The sequence below is a fragment of the Cavia porcellus genome, unplaced genomic scaffold, assembly GCF_034190915.1.
Source record: "Cavia porcellus strain 051 isolate PalLab524CR breed Dunkin Hartley unplaced genomic scaffold, mCavPor4.1 scaffold_1, whole genome shotgun sequence".
In the NCBI taxonomy this organism is placed as follows: domain Eukaryota; kingdom Metazoa; phylum Chordata; class Mammalia; order Rodentia; family Caviidae; genus Cavia; species Cavia porcellus.
In genome coordinates, this window is record NW_026947484.1 from 182549076 (window position 1) to 182567946 (window position 18871).

Below are 18871 nucleotides of genomic sequence, written 5' to 3' on the forward strand. Positions count from 1 at the left end.
CATCTGGTGCATGCAATTCCAGTTTTGAAGAAGAAGGAGGAAGAAGGATTATTTTGTTTTAAGCAGATCAGGACCAGAATAAAGAATCAACCCTTTGCCACAGCCTACTGGGGAGAAATTCTGAAACTCCTCTGGGAAAGAAGAGAACTCTTGGTAAACACCACGGCCAGTGGTATGGGGAAGAATTTGTAACCAGTAGGTTAATGCTCTCCACAGAAAAAAAAGGAAAATAGGAGAGACTATTTTAACATAGAAAAACTTATGCTTCCATTACAGAAGACACTCAGGGACCACATACAGTTTTGGCTACTTAAACTGCAGTGACTTCGGAATTCACTATCCTATAGGATAGGATAAAAACCTTAATCCTAAACATTAACCATTACATTAAATGGTCTAAATGAACAACCTGTTTTGAGCTCTGCTCATCCATGCAAGGATTATACAATCTCAGTGCCCTTGCTAAATTGCTGATGTTATTACTATACTCTAAGCCTCTCCTTGAAGACAGGTCTCTTGTATTTACACTGGAATTTAACCTTTTCCCTTTATATCATAGTACAGCATAGCTTATTTTTGAGGCAGGAACCTACAGATCTAAGTAATGTACCAAAGCCCTAACTATCTGATAGCAGAAAACAATGACACTCCAGACCACTACCATGTGTAATAGGAGATCCTAACGATAACTCTAGGGATAGGACTCCTACATGCAGTTTTGAAAAACTATCACAGAAAAAGACAAAAACCACAACACAGAGTCAATGGTTTATAAAATTATTCAGGTATCACATTTCACAGATAATTTTTGTTCTTCATCGATTCTTCTCACTTGGGCAGAAGATGGAAGCAGTGAGCAAATAGCAATAAGGCAGCCCGTAGCTAGCTGAAGAATGATTTGCAATGAATGAAAGAGGCAGCGGGAATATCCGAACATAACCTCAAAGCACTGAAACACTGCTAAAAAGCCTCTATGATGCCTTACCAAATTAATCAAGGAATGAAGTTCATGTGAGAGTGATATTCCATATATCAAATATCCCTCTGTGTGTGCCTGTGTAATATATATGCATATTTGCATATATCTGTGTGGTACACAAATTTACTTAGGAAAAACAGCCTGGGAAATCAATTAGGAACTCAAATGACATGGTTACACATAGATCATAATTTCTAAACACAATGTTAGTAAAACAAAATTTATTTGTAAAACAGGACCTGTTATATAAAATGGCACACAATCAAGTTATACAAAAATACAAAATTTCTTTCTGATTACAGTTCTAGTTGCAAATTATAATTAGAAAGCATTCCTGGTGGCTTCCAAAAAGCTGAGATTGCGAGCACATGAAACAGGGGGCAGCGAGAATCCATGACGTGGGGATGTCCAAGTGAGTAGAACCTAATTTCCAAGTTCAAGATTTCCATCAGTCCCTTTGGAAGAACACCTCCTAAAATAGCTAGCTCTTGGAATGTCTTCTGTTTGGACACCCATCTTCCAGACTTTTGCCAATTCTAAATTTAGTTCCCAATGTTTCTGAAAGTCCAAAATCTGCGTAGCTATGAAACAGGTAGTATTCTGAGTTTTCTTACGTGATTTGCTCTCTCACCTATTTGGATAATTGTTAGTTACATAATTATATTTATTTCATTTCAAATAATATAAAAGATACAGTGATGGTGGCAACACTAGATGTTGGATGTTAACTTCTGGAGAATTATTATTTTAAAATAGCTATGCCCACAATGTTGGTTTCCATATCTTGCTAAAACATGAACTCTTAATTTTATGCACGTGCATGTGTGTGTGTATTAATCCAGACTCTTATTGCAAATATTCTGGAAAATCAGAAATATTACATGAGCTTTGAAAAGAAACCAAGGCAGTTAGCACATTTTAGCCTAGCTAAAGAACACCAATACTTTAAAAAAAAAATACAATTTACTTTTTGCAGCAATTTAAAGGTCCAACCCTTTGAAAGGAAGCATATTAGGAAAAAGCTGCTTATTAAGCCCTAGTGACAATAAGTGTATGCTTCCCATAATCCTAGTCTAAAGCACTGTCCAATTCTGGTCAGAGGCAATGGTTTCTTGCAAAAGATTCTCTTTCCATGGAATGATAAAATGCTGAGGCTTTTTTTTTTCTTTTTTTCTTTTTTGTACAGAGCCTGTATTTAGTGCAATAAGTTTAAAAAATTTGCTCTGAAATATTTACTTTACATTAACAAAAATAGCTTTTTTTAAAAAAATTGTAACAAAAAGGAGTTATCGCATAAACAGATCATGAATTATTCTTAGCAAATTACACTTTTTTTCTTTAAAGCATTCACCATTACAATAAGCAGAACAATGGAATATTAGCCATTCATATCTGGTAAGCTTCAGGAATAAAAAAACCAAAAGAACAACAAAACACCTCTACCCCACCCCCTAATCATAAAGAACATTCACACTTGAGAAACAAAACACTAACCAATTCTTCAGTTAAATGTTGGAGAACACTGGATAGTCTATGATTTGCCAAAGAGAGGAGCACCTGCCAGTGTATTTTCAGATTTTATAGCAAACATTTGAATACAATGGCTGTTTAACCCTAAGCCACTGAAGTTCTTCTGAAGCAAAAGCCCAAGCACTGGAATTTTCAATGCTCTATGCTCCACATTTTTGTCCCTTTTTAATTCCTCCTAACACTACTTAATCTAAAAATCAATACACAGAAACTTAAAGGCTAAACTTGCTGGGTGCCCCAGCTTCTGTTCAAATCAGGCACACAAATGTGTGAAGAATGCTACTAAAGTAAAAAAAAAAAAGAAAGACAAATGTAAGAAAAAGTTTGCATAAGAAAGATTATCTACCCTTTTCTTTTTCCAACTTTCTTCTATAGAAGCGTTAGGGTAAACTACAAATACCTGAGGAGTTGGTTTCTCTTTAATGTTGGCTGACAAATATATGAGCTACTAAGAAAATTCCCAGAATGGGCCCACTTGCATGTTTCTGAAAGTAAAATGACATGGCTTTTGACTGGGGGGAATTGGCCGGAATAATGCTTTATTTAGTTATCTGAAAGCACAAGCCTGGTCCTGATGTACTGTGACGTAGGCGTCGGTAAAATACCATCTTGATTTTATAACACACATCAGGAAAGTTATTCCTGAATAAATTTTTGACAAGAATTTGTTGCGATTTTACCTAATTTAAGTAACGAAAGTTAAAATCTCCTCTAAGTTATTAAAAATGTTAATCAGATATGAATCTAACATTTCCATTAAGACAATTACAATTGAAAACATTAAATGACGGAAGTTGCCTTGTAAAAGCCACCCGTATGAAAGGAGTACATGTTTGACAAAAATAAGCATAAAAAAGGTATTAAATCCCTGTTCCTTTTTTCTGATTTTGGCTGATTATGTGTGTGTGTGTATATATACATACACATATATATACACACATACATATATATATACACACACCCACACACACAAATACATAGTTATGTGTATATATTGTTTTGGAATGTCAATGGGTTCCATAACCGTCGGCTAGGTTCAAGCAGAACTTGCTCCCGAAGCCTAGAAAACAAAGTCATACAGAGTATAATCTTAGACAATTACCATTAAAAGGAGAGCATGAGTGATGATACAAACATACACACGGTCACTAACAGCAACAGGACAAAATGGACGGGGATTCCTCCTCTGAGTGTATATTACTGGGACCAAAATTCCTGTGAACACTGGAAGTCATGTTGCCTTCAAAATCGTCTCTGAGACAACCTACTTCTCTAACCCGTGTCCCCGAAGAGTCCACGCTTTCCCCTCCTTTTCTCTTTAAGTCTTTCCCTGTATGACAGCAAGCAGACAAACCAAACTTCCCTTAATATCACTGTATTTCATATTTTTCTAAAACTGCTTTCAAAGAACTATTAGAAAGACCTCAACAATCTTTAAAATTTCCTTTACTTGTAAGGTTCTCTTAAGAAAAAGTCCAAGAAGAAAACTTGACGTTCTGTTAGTTCAACGATCCCTTATCAAAAGGAAAATTTTAAACCTCATTTTCCTGAGCATTATTTTGTAGGCTAAAAATAGGCCCTAAATTAAAATATCCAATTAAAGAAAAAGACAGACAGCAGCAGTGTTTCTAGATATTGCAAAACAGGCATGATGCTTTGTTACAGAACTTTTACCTAAGAGAATAACACAAGCAAATACAAATAAGCAATTCTAAATTTTACTATTTTCCAAACTTTAGGGGAAATTCCTCAGATAATTCTCTGACACAGGATGGTAGTAGCAGGGGTTAATTCAGATCGTGCATACTATGAAAGAAAGGTAAAGTATTCAGTGTTAAAAAATAAAGCTTTAGATCACTATGTTGGGGAATTTTTTAACCACTTAAGGCATTCTTAAGAGACCAAATAGTATAATGTCCAAACCAGCAGAACTATGTACATAAAAGATATATTTTGGGATACAGCAAACGTTTTTTGCCATTCATCAGTGAGCAATGAATTGGTAAACAAAATGGAAGCAAAAACTGAATGAAGATTTTAATGCATTGTTGGTAGAAAGGGACATCACATTAAAACTAAAAATACCATTAGAAAAACTTCTAAAAATGTTTGGCTTCTCGCAGAATGCCATATCACCAGGATAATTTTCTGTGATTATAGTTTGCATAAATTAGGGGTGTAGCTAAGGAAGGAATGAATACGTGTACTCTGGTCTGTTACAACTCGTCTACCTTTTACTAAAGAATAATACAGAAACACATGGCGTGGATGGCTAACTTAGCAAGTTTTCAACTTCTCCCTTCTTTAAATGTCTATTGCTGAAGAATGATTCCACAGATGTTTCAATTACTGAAAAGGTGGGAAAGGAAAATTTATATTGTAAGATTTTATGTACACTATGTCCTCCTACATGTTAGGCTTGGGACCTTTATTTTCCTCTACAATGAGGGGAGTCAAGCCATTAGAAGAAAGAAAGCCTTCTTCATTTCTCCAAGTCCCATAAGGTTGGCAGCACTGTCGCTGTGGTCTTAATTAGGTTAATATATGCCACAGACATGTGTTATGCTGCAACAAAAATATCTTGAGGAAAACAACTCAGGATTCTCTTACACTAACCAAGTTGGTTTTTTCAAATTGAAAGTTGAATGAATTAACAAGTTAATATTATATAAATAATTGACTAGGGAAACTTTTCCTTTTCACAAATAAACTGGGAGAGGAGTAGGTCTTAATGAGAGGGAGTGTGGGTGTTGATGGAAAACTCCAGTGATCGCCACAGAAATATAGCTTAAGAAATAAAGTACAATTGAGGCAACAGAAGAAAAAGTCACCGAAGAGGAAAAGAGCAATGTAAACAGAACAATACTTGAAAAAAACGAGGAATACAAACTTTAGCAAGTTGAAAGGAATTGCGATTTCACCTTCCAAATGATAAAAATCAAACATTCAGTCAGATGAAAACTAAACACTGAGATAGAAAAAAAGGAAATGGGAAACAGCGGTTTCGCCACAGAGAGGACACGATGAGCCCTGGTTCCCTGCGCCCGGTGAAGATGCTGTTCCTTTCAGCTTACTTTTACAGATGGTGGCCTTAGCTGTGACAAGAACTCTGCCATCCAAGTGATGGGTAAACAGACAAACAGAAAGAGCAGCAAGTCCTGAGTGATACAGATAACAAAAGCTTCTCCAGAGGAAGTGTAGTCGGTGAGAACAGAGAGAGAGAGGAAGTGAAAGTGAAATTCTTGGAGGTTAGCTGCCTCCTCATCTCCACCTACCATCGGCTTTAGCTCTCGGGCATCAGCAGCGCCTCCCTTACCAGCTTCTTTCATTGCTTTCCTACTGTTTTCCACAAATTCCTGCAAAATATGAACCACATAGTATAAATTCTTGGGCCTTTTTAGATTTCAGCTGGCAGGTGAATTTTAAGGAATAGTCACGCATTTATTCATTCGGAGGTACTTGGGGTTGAATTCTAGGCCTTCATCCTGAGCCACATTCCCAATCTTTTTTATTTTAGATTATTTTAGATAATTTTGACACAGGGTCTCATTAATTTGCTAAACTGCCCAGGCTGGGCTCAAAGAATCTGAAGTCTTCCTGCCTCAACTTCCCAAAGTGCTGGGATAATAGGTGTGAGCCACTAGGACAGGCTTACCTTTATATTTGACTCAATCTCTGTAAATGAATGCCCTAAAAACATAGTAGTAAATAATATTTAGTATCATGTATAAGAACTGCTGTATTTGTGAGATGGGTTGCAGCTCTCTGACATAAAATCTTCCATCCATTCACTGTGACAGTAAACTAAGGTTCCAAGAGATAATGCTAATTTTTCCCAGGAGAAAAAAAATGCCAAATGTTCTTAAAAGACTATTTCTTCATACTCAGAATGTTTATTTTTCCATATCAAACTTAAATAAAATAAGATCATTTTATTTTACAACTCTGCTTTAAACACTTGGAAGGTAAAACTTAATACCGCTAAGCATGAAATATTTTGTTTTAAGCCAAACAATATAAACTATTTCAAAAATGTCTGTCTGGTCCCAAGAGAACAGAAAGACAGGAGTATCAGTGGGGAACCTGATGCCAGCAGTTGAAATGGGAATTTGCTCCAAAGGAAACACTTCTATCCTGTCCAAGATTATGATGCACTTCATTAAGTATCCTCAACATTCCTACAGAGAAAACTAAAGTCTATTCTACTTTTGACAGTGACTTTAAAAACAAAAACAAATTCTTTTTCCAAATTTTTTAATCACAAGAAAGATGAAACACTCACAAATCAAACATCATTGTGAGAATAACATCAATGTAGAATTATGAAAATGTCAAAAATGTATAGTTTATGATGCTCGCAGATTTTGAAAGAGATAATCAGTGCCAAAGAGGTGAGCTAGGTCATTTAGAATTCTTACTATTAAAAAAAAGTCTTGCATATTTGTTAATATATATTTCAGATTTAACTGAAAAAAAAATCACACTTCTAGAAAACGATGTATTATCTCAAAGTGTAGATTTAGTCTTCAATATTATCTATTCTCAAAATATGAATATTTCACTGCTTAATAATAAACTATCTTTGTTAAAAAGCACTTTTAATTTGGTATCATTTAACCTTGATGCAAACAGTATACTGTAGTTTTAAAGATTAAACATTTTAATTAAGGTTCTCATACAGGAGAGCTGCAAAAGCCGTATGTTTGAATATATCTGTGTAAAGATTTAGATCTGGGCTAATATAAAAACATAAAACAACCTATCAGTCATGCCCTTGTTATCTGCGCTCACTATGAAATGCCTTCAATGTGGCATGGCATAAAATTTATGTATGTCTTTAGAGTTGACAGCAGTAGCAGTTGCAAAGGTGGTGGAAGAGAAAAACAGGTAGGCATTAAGAACTTGGAAGAAGAGTTTTTGTCTTTAATCATCATTTCAGGTAAAGGCACTTAGAATTAGTGGCTTAGTGCTCCAATTCAAGGGCTAGAAAGCACTTTTAAAAGTTCATTTGAGCTGGGCATGGTGGTGCTATCTGTAACCCAGTACTCTGGAAGGCTGAGGCAGAAGGATCACATAGCAACACTCTGTCTCAAAACAATACAAAACAAAAATATATAAAGGGCTGGCTGGAGATACAGATTAGTGCAAAATTGCTGGGCTCCATTCCCAATAACTTGTGTAGCTGCAGAGAGAAGGGCCACAGAGTATACTTGGGACAACTAATGAGTGCCGCTCCACCTAGGTGGATCTGAAATGGTCCATGTTCCAAGAGGACCTTTTCTTTTGATTTCTCCAAGATTAACTTCGTGCAGGAATGATGCTACTGGTTTCTTTTGAATTACCATTGCATTGATGGAAAATGAAATAAAAGAAAGCTTAGCGAAGTGTTTTTTATTGGCCTTTTTATCTTTCAGGTGGTAGAGGGTATTTAAAGTACTCACCATTAGCACTTTATCCATGAAGAACTCTCTCCCAGGGCTTCCATCATTGTACTTTGTATCAATGGCAAAACACAAGAATAGTACATCCACAACCATTTCATAGATGGAGAGGAAGCAGTGAGCAACCAGGAAAGCAAAGAGGCAGACGATGATCAGAGGCAGCACCCACACTGTGTAATCCTGCTGGTAGTTGAGCAGCATAATCCCAGCCAAACCTGTGCTGCAGACTATCAGCACCTACAGCGGAGAGAGCAAAGGACTCAGCTAATGTTCTACTCTAGAAGACCATCATTTCTTAGTCACTTGCAGGCTTAAAATTCTCCTCACTATTTATAAATGATGCCTGTAAAAGGTCATTGCGCTTAAACTAAGAAGCATAATCCGTATGTTCCCATGCATACACAGTTATATCTTCTGTCACGTAATATAAACTAGAAAAGTATACTTTATGAGTCTGGTTTACAGAATCACATCTGGGAGATAATCAAATTTTCCAAATGTTATGCCATTCCTAAAAACTTCACATATTTAGACTTTCTGGTCATTTTTAAGGTAAATTTATGCATGTTTGAGCAAAAAATTACATGTACTGTTAGCACTCGAAAAAAACTATTGACATTGGTATTGGTTTGTAATTTTCGAAGCACTTTCACATATATGAAATAGTATATAAACAAATATAAGTTCTTCACTAATATTTATAGTATCATAAATGCTTCATAACTACTTATTCAGCTACATAATTTGATTTTATGGGAAATTTAAAATTTACTTAACCATTCTTCTGTCAGAGATTTACATATTATTTTCACATACACATAATGCTTCAACAAACATCTTTATTAGAATTTTTTCCTGTTTCACTTGTTATTGCGTATGAACTGTGATAAATATTTTAAAATTTCCAGGATTATTCATAATTTAAAATTCTCTGGAAGGGCTACCCCCTCCCTCCCAAAAAAATCCATGTTAAAATAAAACAGACAGGGCCCAGGGATTTGGCTCAGTGGCGTTAAGTGCCAACTTGGCAAGCACTAGGTTTTTTGTACCAAAAAACAAAAAACAAACATAAAAACTCCTAGTATTTATTGTTAAGGATCATCAGCTGTGATGGCTCATCATCTACTTTGCAGCACTTTAAAAATTTTAGTGGTTTTAAGTCTTTCAAAGTTTTTACTAGCAAATGTTTGTAGTCATGATGATTGCATTCAATGTGAGGTGGTACATGTATGTAACACATCTTGTTTCATCCTCCTCCTTTCCCTATTTCCTCACCATCTCTTTTGCAAAAAAAAAAAAAAAAGCTATCTCTCTCTGAATATGTTTTATTTAAGCTTTTCAAAACCCTTAAAAATGGTAGCAAACATTATCAGCTCTATTTCATAGACTGGGAAACCTGGCCAACCTACCCACGGCACAGTAAACAGTAAAGACCTCTTAAGTCAACTCCAGTGTCTTCCCAGGTAAAAATTCAGCATACACGTGTACATTGACAAACAACAGTTAAAGGGTTATACTGAATCCTAGGCACACTATTCCCCCGTCTTTTACTAAGCTTTGGAACAGGATTTAAATAAACAAAAAGAAAGAATACTCAAGAACAACAGCCACATTTTTCTTAGTGCCTAGGACAAGCAGAATTCTCCATCTTCCCCACTCTCTATAACATCAAAGCAGTTCTCTTTAACTGTTATCTTAACCATAAGTTATAATGCACTACATGATATTCTGATTCAGCGATAAATTGATTCTTTTCACACATGCTTTTACTGAGCAAATCTGTGTATGCCCAAGCTTTGGAAGGCTCCCTGAACTATTTTTGTGGCAGTATAGTATTTATGAATCATCTTTAATTGTGCCTTATTTTCTGAGGTGATTTCTACAGAGGGTTAATTGTCATTTTCTTTCATTCTTATGGTTTCAATTTACCATAGGTTATTTCTTATAAATGTCTGCAAATTTTACACATTCACCCCATGATAGAGCTGGAGTTCGGTATGCTCTCATCATGCCACTAAAAATTATATTTAATTCATATTCAAAATGTTAAAGTCAATTATAGGAACAGGCTATAGTCCAAACAATGTAGATGCTGAGACAAAAAGCTGTTTAGATGGAAGGCTAACTGTTATATCACATGAGAATCAACATCAAGAACTAGTGGTGGTTAGTCAAAGAAATATAATAATTACTCCCAAACATAATGCATTTACTCCAGCAAAGGATATACTAATGGCTCTTAAAGTATACACTGTGTAGGAATACAGACTGTTTGGCCCTAAAATGAAGCCCAGCAATTTTATTTTAGAAGTACCTTAGGTGCTAAAAAAGTTCACAGCCTACTTCTTAAGTACTGGTCTAGATTTAAAAACTCTGTGGTGGGATTCACATGCTGTAGGGATAGCGAACTTTTTATGGACCGAGTGCCCAAACTGCAACCCTAAATCCACTTATTTATCATAAAGTGCCAACACTGCAATTAAATCCAAATACTGAGTTTAGGAAAATATTGTTTTCCAATGATCGGCTGCTAGTGTAATTGGCTGGCCTGCTGACATAGAGGATCCGAGTGCCTGTTTCCACGTGCCTGCGGGCAAAGTTTCGCCACCACTGCTCTGGGGAGTACTCAACAGGACTACCTGGGACTTCGATTTATATTTCACATATATTTTAAAATTTCTTTTTTAGTGTGATATATATATGCATAATTTATAAAGAAATATGTTGGGGAATTGAGCTCAAACTTTATACTAACAGAATGCATAATTTAAAATAAGTTTAGACACTCCTCTTTTGGAGAATAATCTGTTGGGAATATAGAAAAGATGCACACAGATTAGGGTGTAACAAGCAGGAAGAAAAGGACACTAACTTGGGAGTCTGAAAGGTGGAGACTTGAATTATAGTTAATATTTAGTTTTTTTATTCTGTTTTGTTTTTTGGAGACAGGTCTTGCTATACAGTCCAGATTGGCTTTGAACTCATGGCAATCTTCCTGCTGCAGTCTCACAGGAGTGCTGGGATTACAGGTATGTGCCACCATGCCTGGTGTATAGAGTTGATACCTTACTTGTGATTCTAAGCAAGTTAATTTAACATTTCTGAGCCTGTTTTCTCATCTTTAACAGAGATATAATAATGCACCTCATGATTCTTGAAATAAACATCCTGAAACACTGAATTCAATGCCTGGGAATGTTTTACCCTTCCTTCTTTTCTTTTTCTTTTTCCACTTTTAAGTCCTCCATTAATGACTTTACTTTCCCTTGGGTTCTATATTTTGAAATATTTTGCTTACCAGTAGAATAGTATTTATATGCAAGCATTCACATTCTAATTTTATTAAATCAAATAATGTCAATTAGAAAAGATAACTATTGTGACAAATAACTATTGGTAAACAGGTAAAATACAGACACTCATTTAACGACCAAGTTCGGCTCCAGAGACTAGGCTGTTAAATGAATTGGTCATTAAATGAGGAACTGCATATACAATATACATTATAATATTCAGAATAAAGAAACAGTCAAAGGAAACTCCAACTTTATAACTTTGCTTTTATTTGCATAACTCATATGCAATACTGTAATGTTCAACAATATAAAACTAAAGTACGTACTGTCAGCAAACACTGAGTACTATATAATCAAGGTGTACTATACCAAAAAAGAAAGACACTGAAGTTCTGTCAATAAAATGTACAGAGTTGTACAACATCAAGATGAGTCACAGGTCCGATCAGCAACTTGTCAGTCTGAACAATGCGCCTTGATGGTGAGCCCCACCAGCGGTTAAACACGTGGGTCATTAAACAAGGAACATCTGTAGTTTCAATGCAGGGAGCCAAGGCATGGCTGAGATTTCCTGGGTAACTAGGGTGACCTATTAATTACAATGCCCCAGGACACACACTCAGAGCAGTTCCCAAAGCTCTGCACCCCTCTGCAGACCTCTCACAAGAACTTCCTCAGCTTTCCAACAGCACGGCCGAGAGATGATGCCAGCCTCAGCAGCGGGCAGTCACCACTGAGCCCACCAGTGCTGTGTTCCTTCACAACCATTCAGCTTCACACCGTAGTGTGTGCTTCTTCTCCCACTTTCACCTGGCCCAAATTCACTTGCAGAGCCTTTTATTTTCCTGCTTTAAATAAACGTAAAACATTGCTACTGTTTGCACGTGTCTCAACCAGTTCTTTGGGACAGGAAGAACCCAGAAAACTTCCTCTAGAAGGAGATTCTGGCACCCCAACATCCAGTAACAGTTTCACACAGAAAAAACTGAAATTTTGGTTTTACTAGGGTGAGTATCAGTAACTTTTGGATGTAAAGACTGGTTAGTCTCTATTGTTATCTTTAGGATCCTATAGGCCAGTAATCACAGGTCACAATATACCAGAGGAGCTGTCAATCAAATTCACCACTCATAAAAACTACTGTGACTCCACAGAAATTAAACTAATGAAATTATCTTTTTGGGGTTTGTTTGTTTGCTTTTCTTGAGTCTCAAGGCTTTTACAATTGAATTTTAAAGTCTGAAGTAACTGCAAATTCACATGTAGTTTTAAGGAAAGAGTGGTTCCAGGTACACCTTTCTCAGTTTCCTTTAAAGGTAGCACCCTGTAAAACTGTAATACAATATCACAGATAGGGTATTGTTGCCGATAAATCAAGGTACAATGATCTTTATAAGGATCTTTCACTTTGCTCTTTCATAGCTATCCCCACTCACTCTCAACTCCACCACTAAATGAGGAACCACAAATCCACTCCCACAGTGTTACTTTTAAAATGTTTTATGTAAATGAAATCATCCTGTATTAATCTCTGGGAATGGATTTTTCTCAACTAGCATAATCCCCTCAAGATTCACTCAAATTGCTGCGTATATCAACAGTTAGGTTCCTGATGTTTTTATGTTTCTTACGACTACTGACGCACAAACTACTTCACACATTGGCAGCCATTCATGTGTAATAAAAGAAACTCCTTTCAAAAGATTTGCTGGATTCATGATCAGAAGTATATATCCAAGAAAAGAAAACTAGGGAGTCTTCAATGTTAGGAACTTAAAACATATTGTTTTCCTTTTATTTTTCTCCCTTTGGGCACCTTAGTTTTAAAATTATCTGTTAAGAGAGTTTTAAAAGTGAATTTTAGAAGCTGGGCACAGTGGCACACGCCTGTAATCCCAGCACTCGGGAGGCTGAGGCAGGAGGATCACCACAAGTTTGAGGCGAGGCAGGGCTACAAAGTGAGTTCAAGGCCAGCCTGAACCATATAGTGAGACCCTGCCTCTAAAAAGACCAAAAAAAGACCCAAAAGACTTTTAGTAATATTAGTTACTTTAAAAAATTTATTAGTACATGTATACATTTATGGTGGGAATTATTACATATACATAACACATCTGAATTCTTTGTTTTCCTCCTTCCCTCCCTTCTCCTCTCCCCTACAGGGGAATATTAATGTTTTTAAAAATATATATTTTTGAAAAACAATTCAACAGTGTACATCAAGAGCCCTACTTAATTGTAGATTTAGAATTCTAGGATTCAAGTAAGCCGTAATTGATGTGAATAAGGATTTATCCAAAATTTTTTCACAGCAGTATACCTAGGTTAGTAAGAACTTTAGAGAAGCTCAACTATAAAAATAAAATAAACTGGATGACTAAGTGGCACAATACATGCATACGCATGCTTACAAAATTTTTAGCAAAATAGCAAAGGCTCTTTAACATAATACCAAGTGAAAAGAAGATTATAAAGCTGCCTTTGCCATTGGCTTTTAAATTGTATTTGTGGACTAGTATACACTGGACTAGTATGCAATGGACTAGTATACAATGGACTAGTATACACTGGACTAGTATACAATGGCACATTACTTCTAAGTACTTCAAAAATATTTCTTGAATGAATAAAAGGATGTGATACACCCAAGGAAAAAAGTTGACAGCTAATTAGACTGCTGAAAAACTCAAAAGTCATTTTAAAAAACTGTATTTTATCATCTATTAGTTTGTTTTTCATTATAAAAGGAATATATTCTCAATAGAGAGAACATTATAATGATAAAATAGGGAGCGGGGCTTAGAACCATCCATATTTTCAATATCCAAGGCAGTCATTGTCAACATTTTCAGATACTGATTTTCATCTTTTTCTTCTGCATGTTTCAGTTAATTAATTTTCTGGGGGTACTAGGTATTAAATACCTGCTAAGGAATGCTCTACCATTTAGCTACATCTCAGCCCTTACATGTACATTTTTAAACAGTATTGTGATAGTCTACTTTTCATTTGTTAAATTATACACATTCCTTAATCACATTTTAAACTCATAATAAGAAACAGTCTAAGCCAGGCATGGTGGCATATGCTATAAGCCCAGGGTTTGGTAGATTAAGGCAGTAGGATTGAATTTGAAGTCAGCCTGGGCTACCCAGCAAGTTTAAGGCCAGCTTGGATTACGCAGCAAGACTCTTGTCAAAAAACAGAACAAATTAAAAAAAAAAAAAAGCCAAACTCAAACAAACAAACAAAAAAAAAGTTTAACAGGTGAATAATAGTCTGTTGGTGATTATACCTAACCATGTCAGGCCTTAGACTGCCCTCAGTTTTTACAATATAAATGATGCTCTGTTTTCTTTTTGTATTTAAAGCATATTTCTAGGAGTAGATTATTATCATTAGAAATGGATCAAAAATATTTTAAAAACAACGAATGGTAAATTTAATGTCTGTTGAGGTGATTATAGCACATTAATCTAAGGAGGCAGACAGGCTTGAGTTTGAACTCTACCTCTGCCATTCTCTAACTTTGGCCAATTTAACTAGCGTGCTGAACTCTGACTCCTATTACGAAATGAAGATAACGGCAGTGGGTGAACCCACAGGGGAGGGCCAGGATGACACTTCGCTAGAGCCCTTAGGCCATGGCCGAGGCCCCACCACTGTCTCTGCGTTTATCTCCCTCACCACCACCATCAAATACAGCCAGATAGTGTACTGTTCTCTAAATAGCTTCCCTTTCCCCTTTGGAAAATTGCTATGCATAGCCATACAGCTTCAGTCTAGGCTGTTTTAACACTTTCTTTTGGCTCTAGGGACAAGTTATATAAACGGAAATAAGATAAACAATCTGAAGGCTTCCTGAGTGAACTGTGTGGCTTATATAATAAAATAACGTCAGATACTGTTCTCAATCCTCAGCGCAGATTATTTCACATTATTTTTACTACAATTTTTTCTCTTATGTAAAGATACATCAACAACTTTATTATAATGTAAATTTAATTATAAATTCCAACATAAAACATAACTGCATAAACTGTTAAGTTTATTCTTAACTCCTTTCAGATGACAGTTGCCTAAGGATCTCTCCACTTTGGATCTCATAGTGCTATGCTTCTCCATACTGAAAATTTTTTCTTTTCCTTTCTTCCTTTCTTTTCTTTTTTTGGTACCAGGGCTTGACCTCATGACTTCATGCTTACCAAGCAGGCACTTGAACTACTGAGCTAAATCCCTGGCCCTTGAAAATTTTTTCTTTTTAAAAATATTTTTTTTTTACAATTAATGCAACACAAGTAAATATTAATAAAGAAAATACAAAAAGCACTCTTCTTGGTTTTCCGAAACATAAGACAAAATTTTGTAACAAAATAATTAGAAAGTAACAATAGTTAATATACTGTGTATCGTGATCTTAAAGGAATGGCTAAAGTGTTGGGTAGAGTAAAAGTCATACACAAAAAAGAAGAAACAAAAGGACAAAACTTTCTTCATTTTAAAAATCACATTGGCTGGAGCAATCTCCGTGTTCATTAGTAAGAAAACATTTAAAAATAGTGCATGATGGAATACAGAATGAACACCAGCATAGTGAGTAGTTACGGAGTTACCAAAGCAAGATGAAAATGTATATGATACACTTCAAAGTGCGGATGGGAGGACACAGGTACACACTTGCCCATGAAATACCCACGAAATAGCACCACAAGGGAACAGAAAGAAATAATAAATGTAGGTTAAAGTCGTGGTGTTACATCTTATTCCTTTCTCATTAGTTTTCATATCTTCCGAGTATTTTATGGTTTGAAATGACAAAATTTAATATAAAAAATTTAATTATAAAGCTATTAATTATTTTGTAGATTTTAATAGTATAGAATAACAGTCTCTTCTCAGAAATGTCTATGAACATAAAAGTCTCATTTACTAACTCTATTTTATTTTACTCAGATATTTCTATAGGGCCGAGAATTGAGCCCAGGGCTTATCTACCCTGATGGACAAGCACTCTATCAGTCTACCAGTGAGCAGCACCTCCAGTTCTAGCTCTATTTTAAAAGGACTCATATTCAGCAGGAACTAACATTCACTAAAATGTACTATGGTAAACATTGTCCTGTACTACTGACTACAGGTAGTAGTACCCAGTATAATCTGTGCAACACCTTGGAGTTTGACTGCTTTATTAACCTGATTTTACAAAAGAGCAAATGGAGGCACAAAGATTCTGTAGTCTGTCTCAGAGGTTACACAGCGTACTAGTAAGTGATGAGCTGGGATTTAAATTCAACAAATGAGGCTCCAGATGTGGTACTATCTCTAGTCACTACACGGTGGCTTCATAGTTCAAAATACATGAGGAGAAAATAGATAAATTATTCTTTTTTGTGCCTCAGTTTCCTGTTATTTTCTTGGAGAATAACAGACTTTACCTTATAAATTTGGAGGCCATTAAATAAACATAATACAAGGAAAAAATATAGAAAAATATATGACCATTACAAAAAGCGTTGTGAATGTTTGCTATATGTTAAATGACTTTTAGTTTTCTGTTGGCTTACACTTGTTTACAACCGAAGGGCAGAATTTGCTCACATGGCGTACTTGTTTCAGACAACATACTTGGTCTTACCTTGCCTAGGAACAACATGAAGTCTCCCACTGTGTTGATGGCAGCCACTCGCAAAGCATTCTCCACCAGAATGACAAAGGCGTCCTTTGCTGAGGTGCAGAAGTTGGTGCTGTTGATAGCTGTGGCTGTGTATGCATTCTGGACAAAAGCAAGAGCAGTATTTTCATCAATAAACTAACTTTTTTTGTGTGTGCCAGGGATTAAACTCATGACTGTGAGCTTGCAAGGCAGAAACGTACGCTGCTGAACTAAATCCATGACAATAAACTAACTTTTAAAGATGTCAACTATGCATAATTAAAACACTGATTTTGTGACTATTTCAAGGTCAAATCCATAGCTTTAATAGAAACTAAGGAAAAAGAAAAATAATACATTAAAAAAAAGTTGATAACATAAAAAAGCCTTCCAGTTGGTTTAGCTTTAGTCCTTTAAAAATACTGTTACCTATTTTATGTATTGTCCTGAAAGAATTAAAGACATCATATTTTAGTGACACATGCATACCCATGTTTACAGCAGCACAATTCACAATAGCTAATTCCTGGAAGCAGCCCATAGATCCATCAACAGATGAAGAAAGAAAATACAGTGTATACGCAGTGGAGTTCTACTCAGCCATAGAGAAAGATAAATTTGAGTAATTTATAGGAAAGTGGGTGGAAGACCTTGAGACCATAAAGCTACATGCAATAAGCCAGACATGGAAGGTTAAATATCACATGGCTTCTCTAACATGAGAAACTCAAAATATAATTAAAGAGCAAAATAAAACAAAACAGAAGAGAGTCTTTGTCATGATTGAAAAGGCTCTAGGGATGGGGAAAGATGCAAGGGTAAGGAGAAATAAAAACTGATGCTCTATGTATATGTACCCATTCCCCAAGGAAAAGCATGCATTATAGACATATATTGATAAAAATAAAATATTATAAACACACACCCAAACCTTCCCAATATTCATTAACTTTTTCCCTCTCTTAGTAAATCAAACAATTCAATCGTTCCTGAATGTCTCAGGTTCATGATTATGAGGGTCAATAACATACAAGCCACTCTATGAGCTGGAGATAATATGGCCCTCATGCTGCTGGACTGTTTTATCTGGAATACCCACCACAGCCGTGTGGCTTTCTTTTTCCATGTTATTTCTCACACTCATTTGCTGCATGGCATTTTATACCACTCCCCCTCCTACGAACATGATCCCAAATCTTCTTTAATAAAGTAGCTATTCCCTATTAAGAATGGCACTGCCTCTAGATCTGGTGGGTGAATCTTCATTGATGGGAGCCAATCAGCATGCTCCATACACCTGATTATCAAAATTGGTTCAGGTATTGATATACAACCAATCAGAGCCAATGGCAGTTAAAAAGATAACTCCCCCAAGAAAGATCTTTCTTTTTCATAGCCCTTGTGAAGATGTGAAGGTATGAGTGGGCAAGGCTTTTTTTTTTTTTTTTGAGTCAGGGATTCACTGTGTAGTTTAAGATGGCCTTAAATTCATTATGCAACCCAGGTTGGCTTCAAACTTGCAGTGATCCTCCTGCCTCAGCCTCCCTGGGGTTAGAGCAGGGGTGTTTGTGTGCCACCAAGCCAGGCGCCTCAGGCATAACTGTTTTAACAACGTAATGGGAAGAGCTGCTGGAGGTCAGTGTGAGACCAAGGGTAAAGCCAACACTGAAGAAGACAAGCAAAGAGGAAACAGTTTTTGTAAGCCACAGAAAGCTCAGGGACTAACTAGCCAGGGCTTGTCAGTTGTAAAGGCTAATACATTGCTAATAAACTTCCCCTTTTCCCTTTCTCCTTCAGACGTGGTTGGGCTTCTGCCTCTTTTAATATGAGCCCTGTTTTATTGCCCCTTGTCTTCTTAGTACCACTAGTAATAGATTATTTTTTTCCATTCTTTTTTCCTTAATGTTATGGTTGACACACTGTGTCAACTTGAGAAGTTTAGAAATTTAACTGAGAGACTTAGCAGGGAGCC

General features: G+C 36.0%; 1 protein-coding gene across 3 annotated transcripts in view; it reads right to left on the reverse strand.

Annotated features, from left to right (window-relative positions):
- The window catches only part of Slc44a1 (solute carrier family 44 member 1), a 181593-nt gene that overhangs the window by 44295 nt on the left and 118427 nt on the right, over positions 1–18871 (reverse strand). Inside the window, exons 13-16 of one of the 3 annotated variants that reach the window (XM_063224409.1) lie at positions 16882–17019; positions 7951–8187; positions 5785–5865; positions 1186–3569 (exon numbers count right to left, since the gene is read on the reverse strand). In XM_063224409.1, the coding sequence (XP_063080479.1) occupies positions 3546–3569; positions 5785–5865; positions 7951–8187; positions 16882–17019 (480 nt within the window). In that variant the 3' untranslated portion in view covers positions 1186–3545. Of the gene's footprint in view, positions 1–1185; positions 5866–7950; positions 8188–16881; positions 17020–18871 lie in introns of those variants that run through there. The other 2 variants (XM_063224411.1, XM_063224407.1) reach the window with 2 other exon arrangements.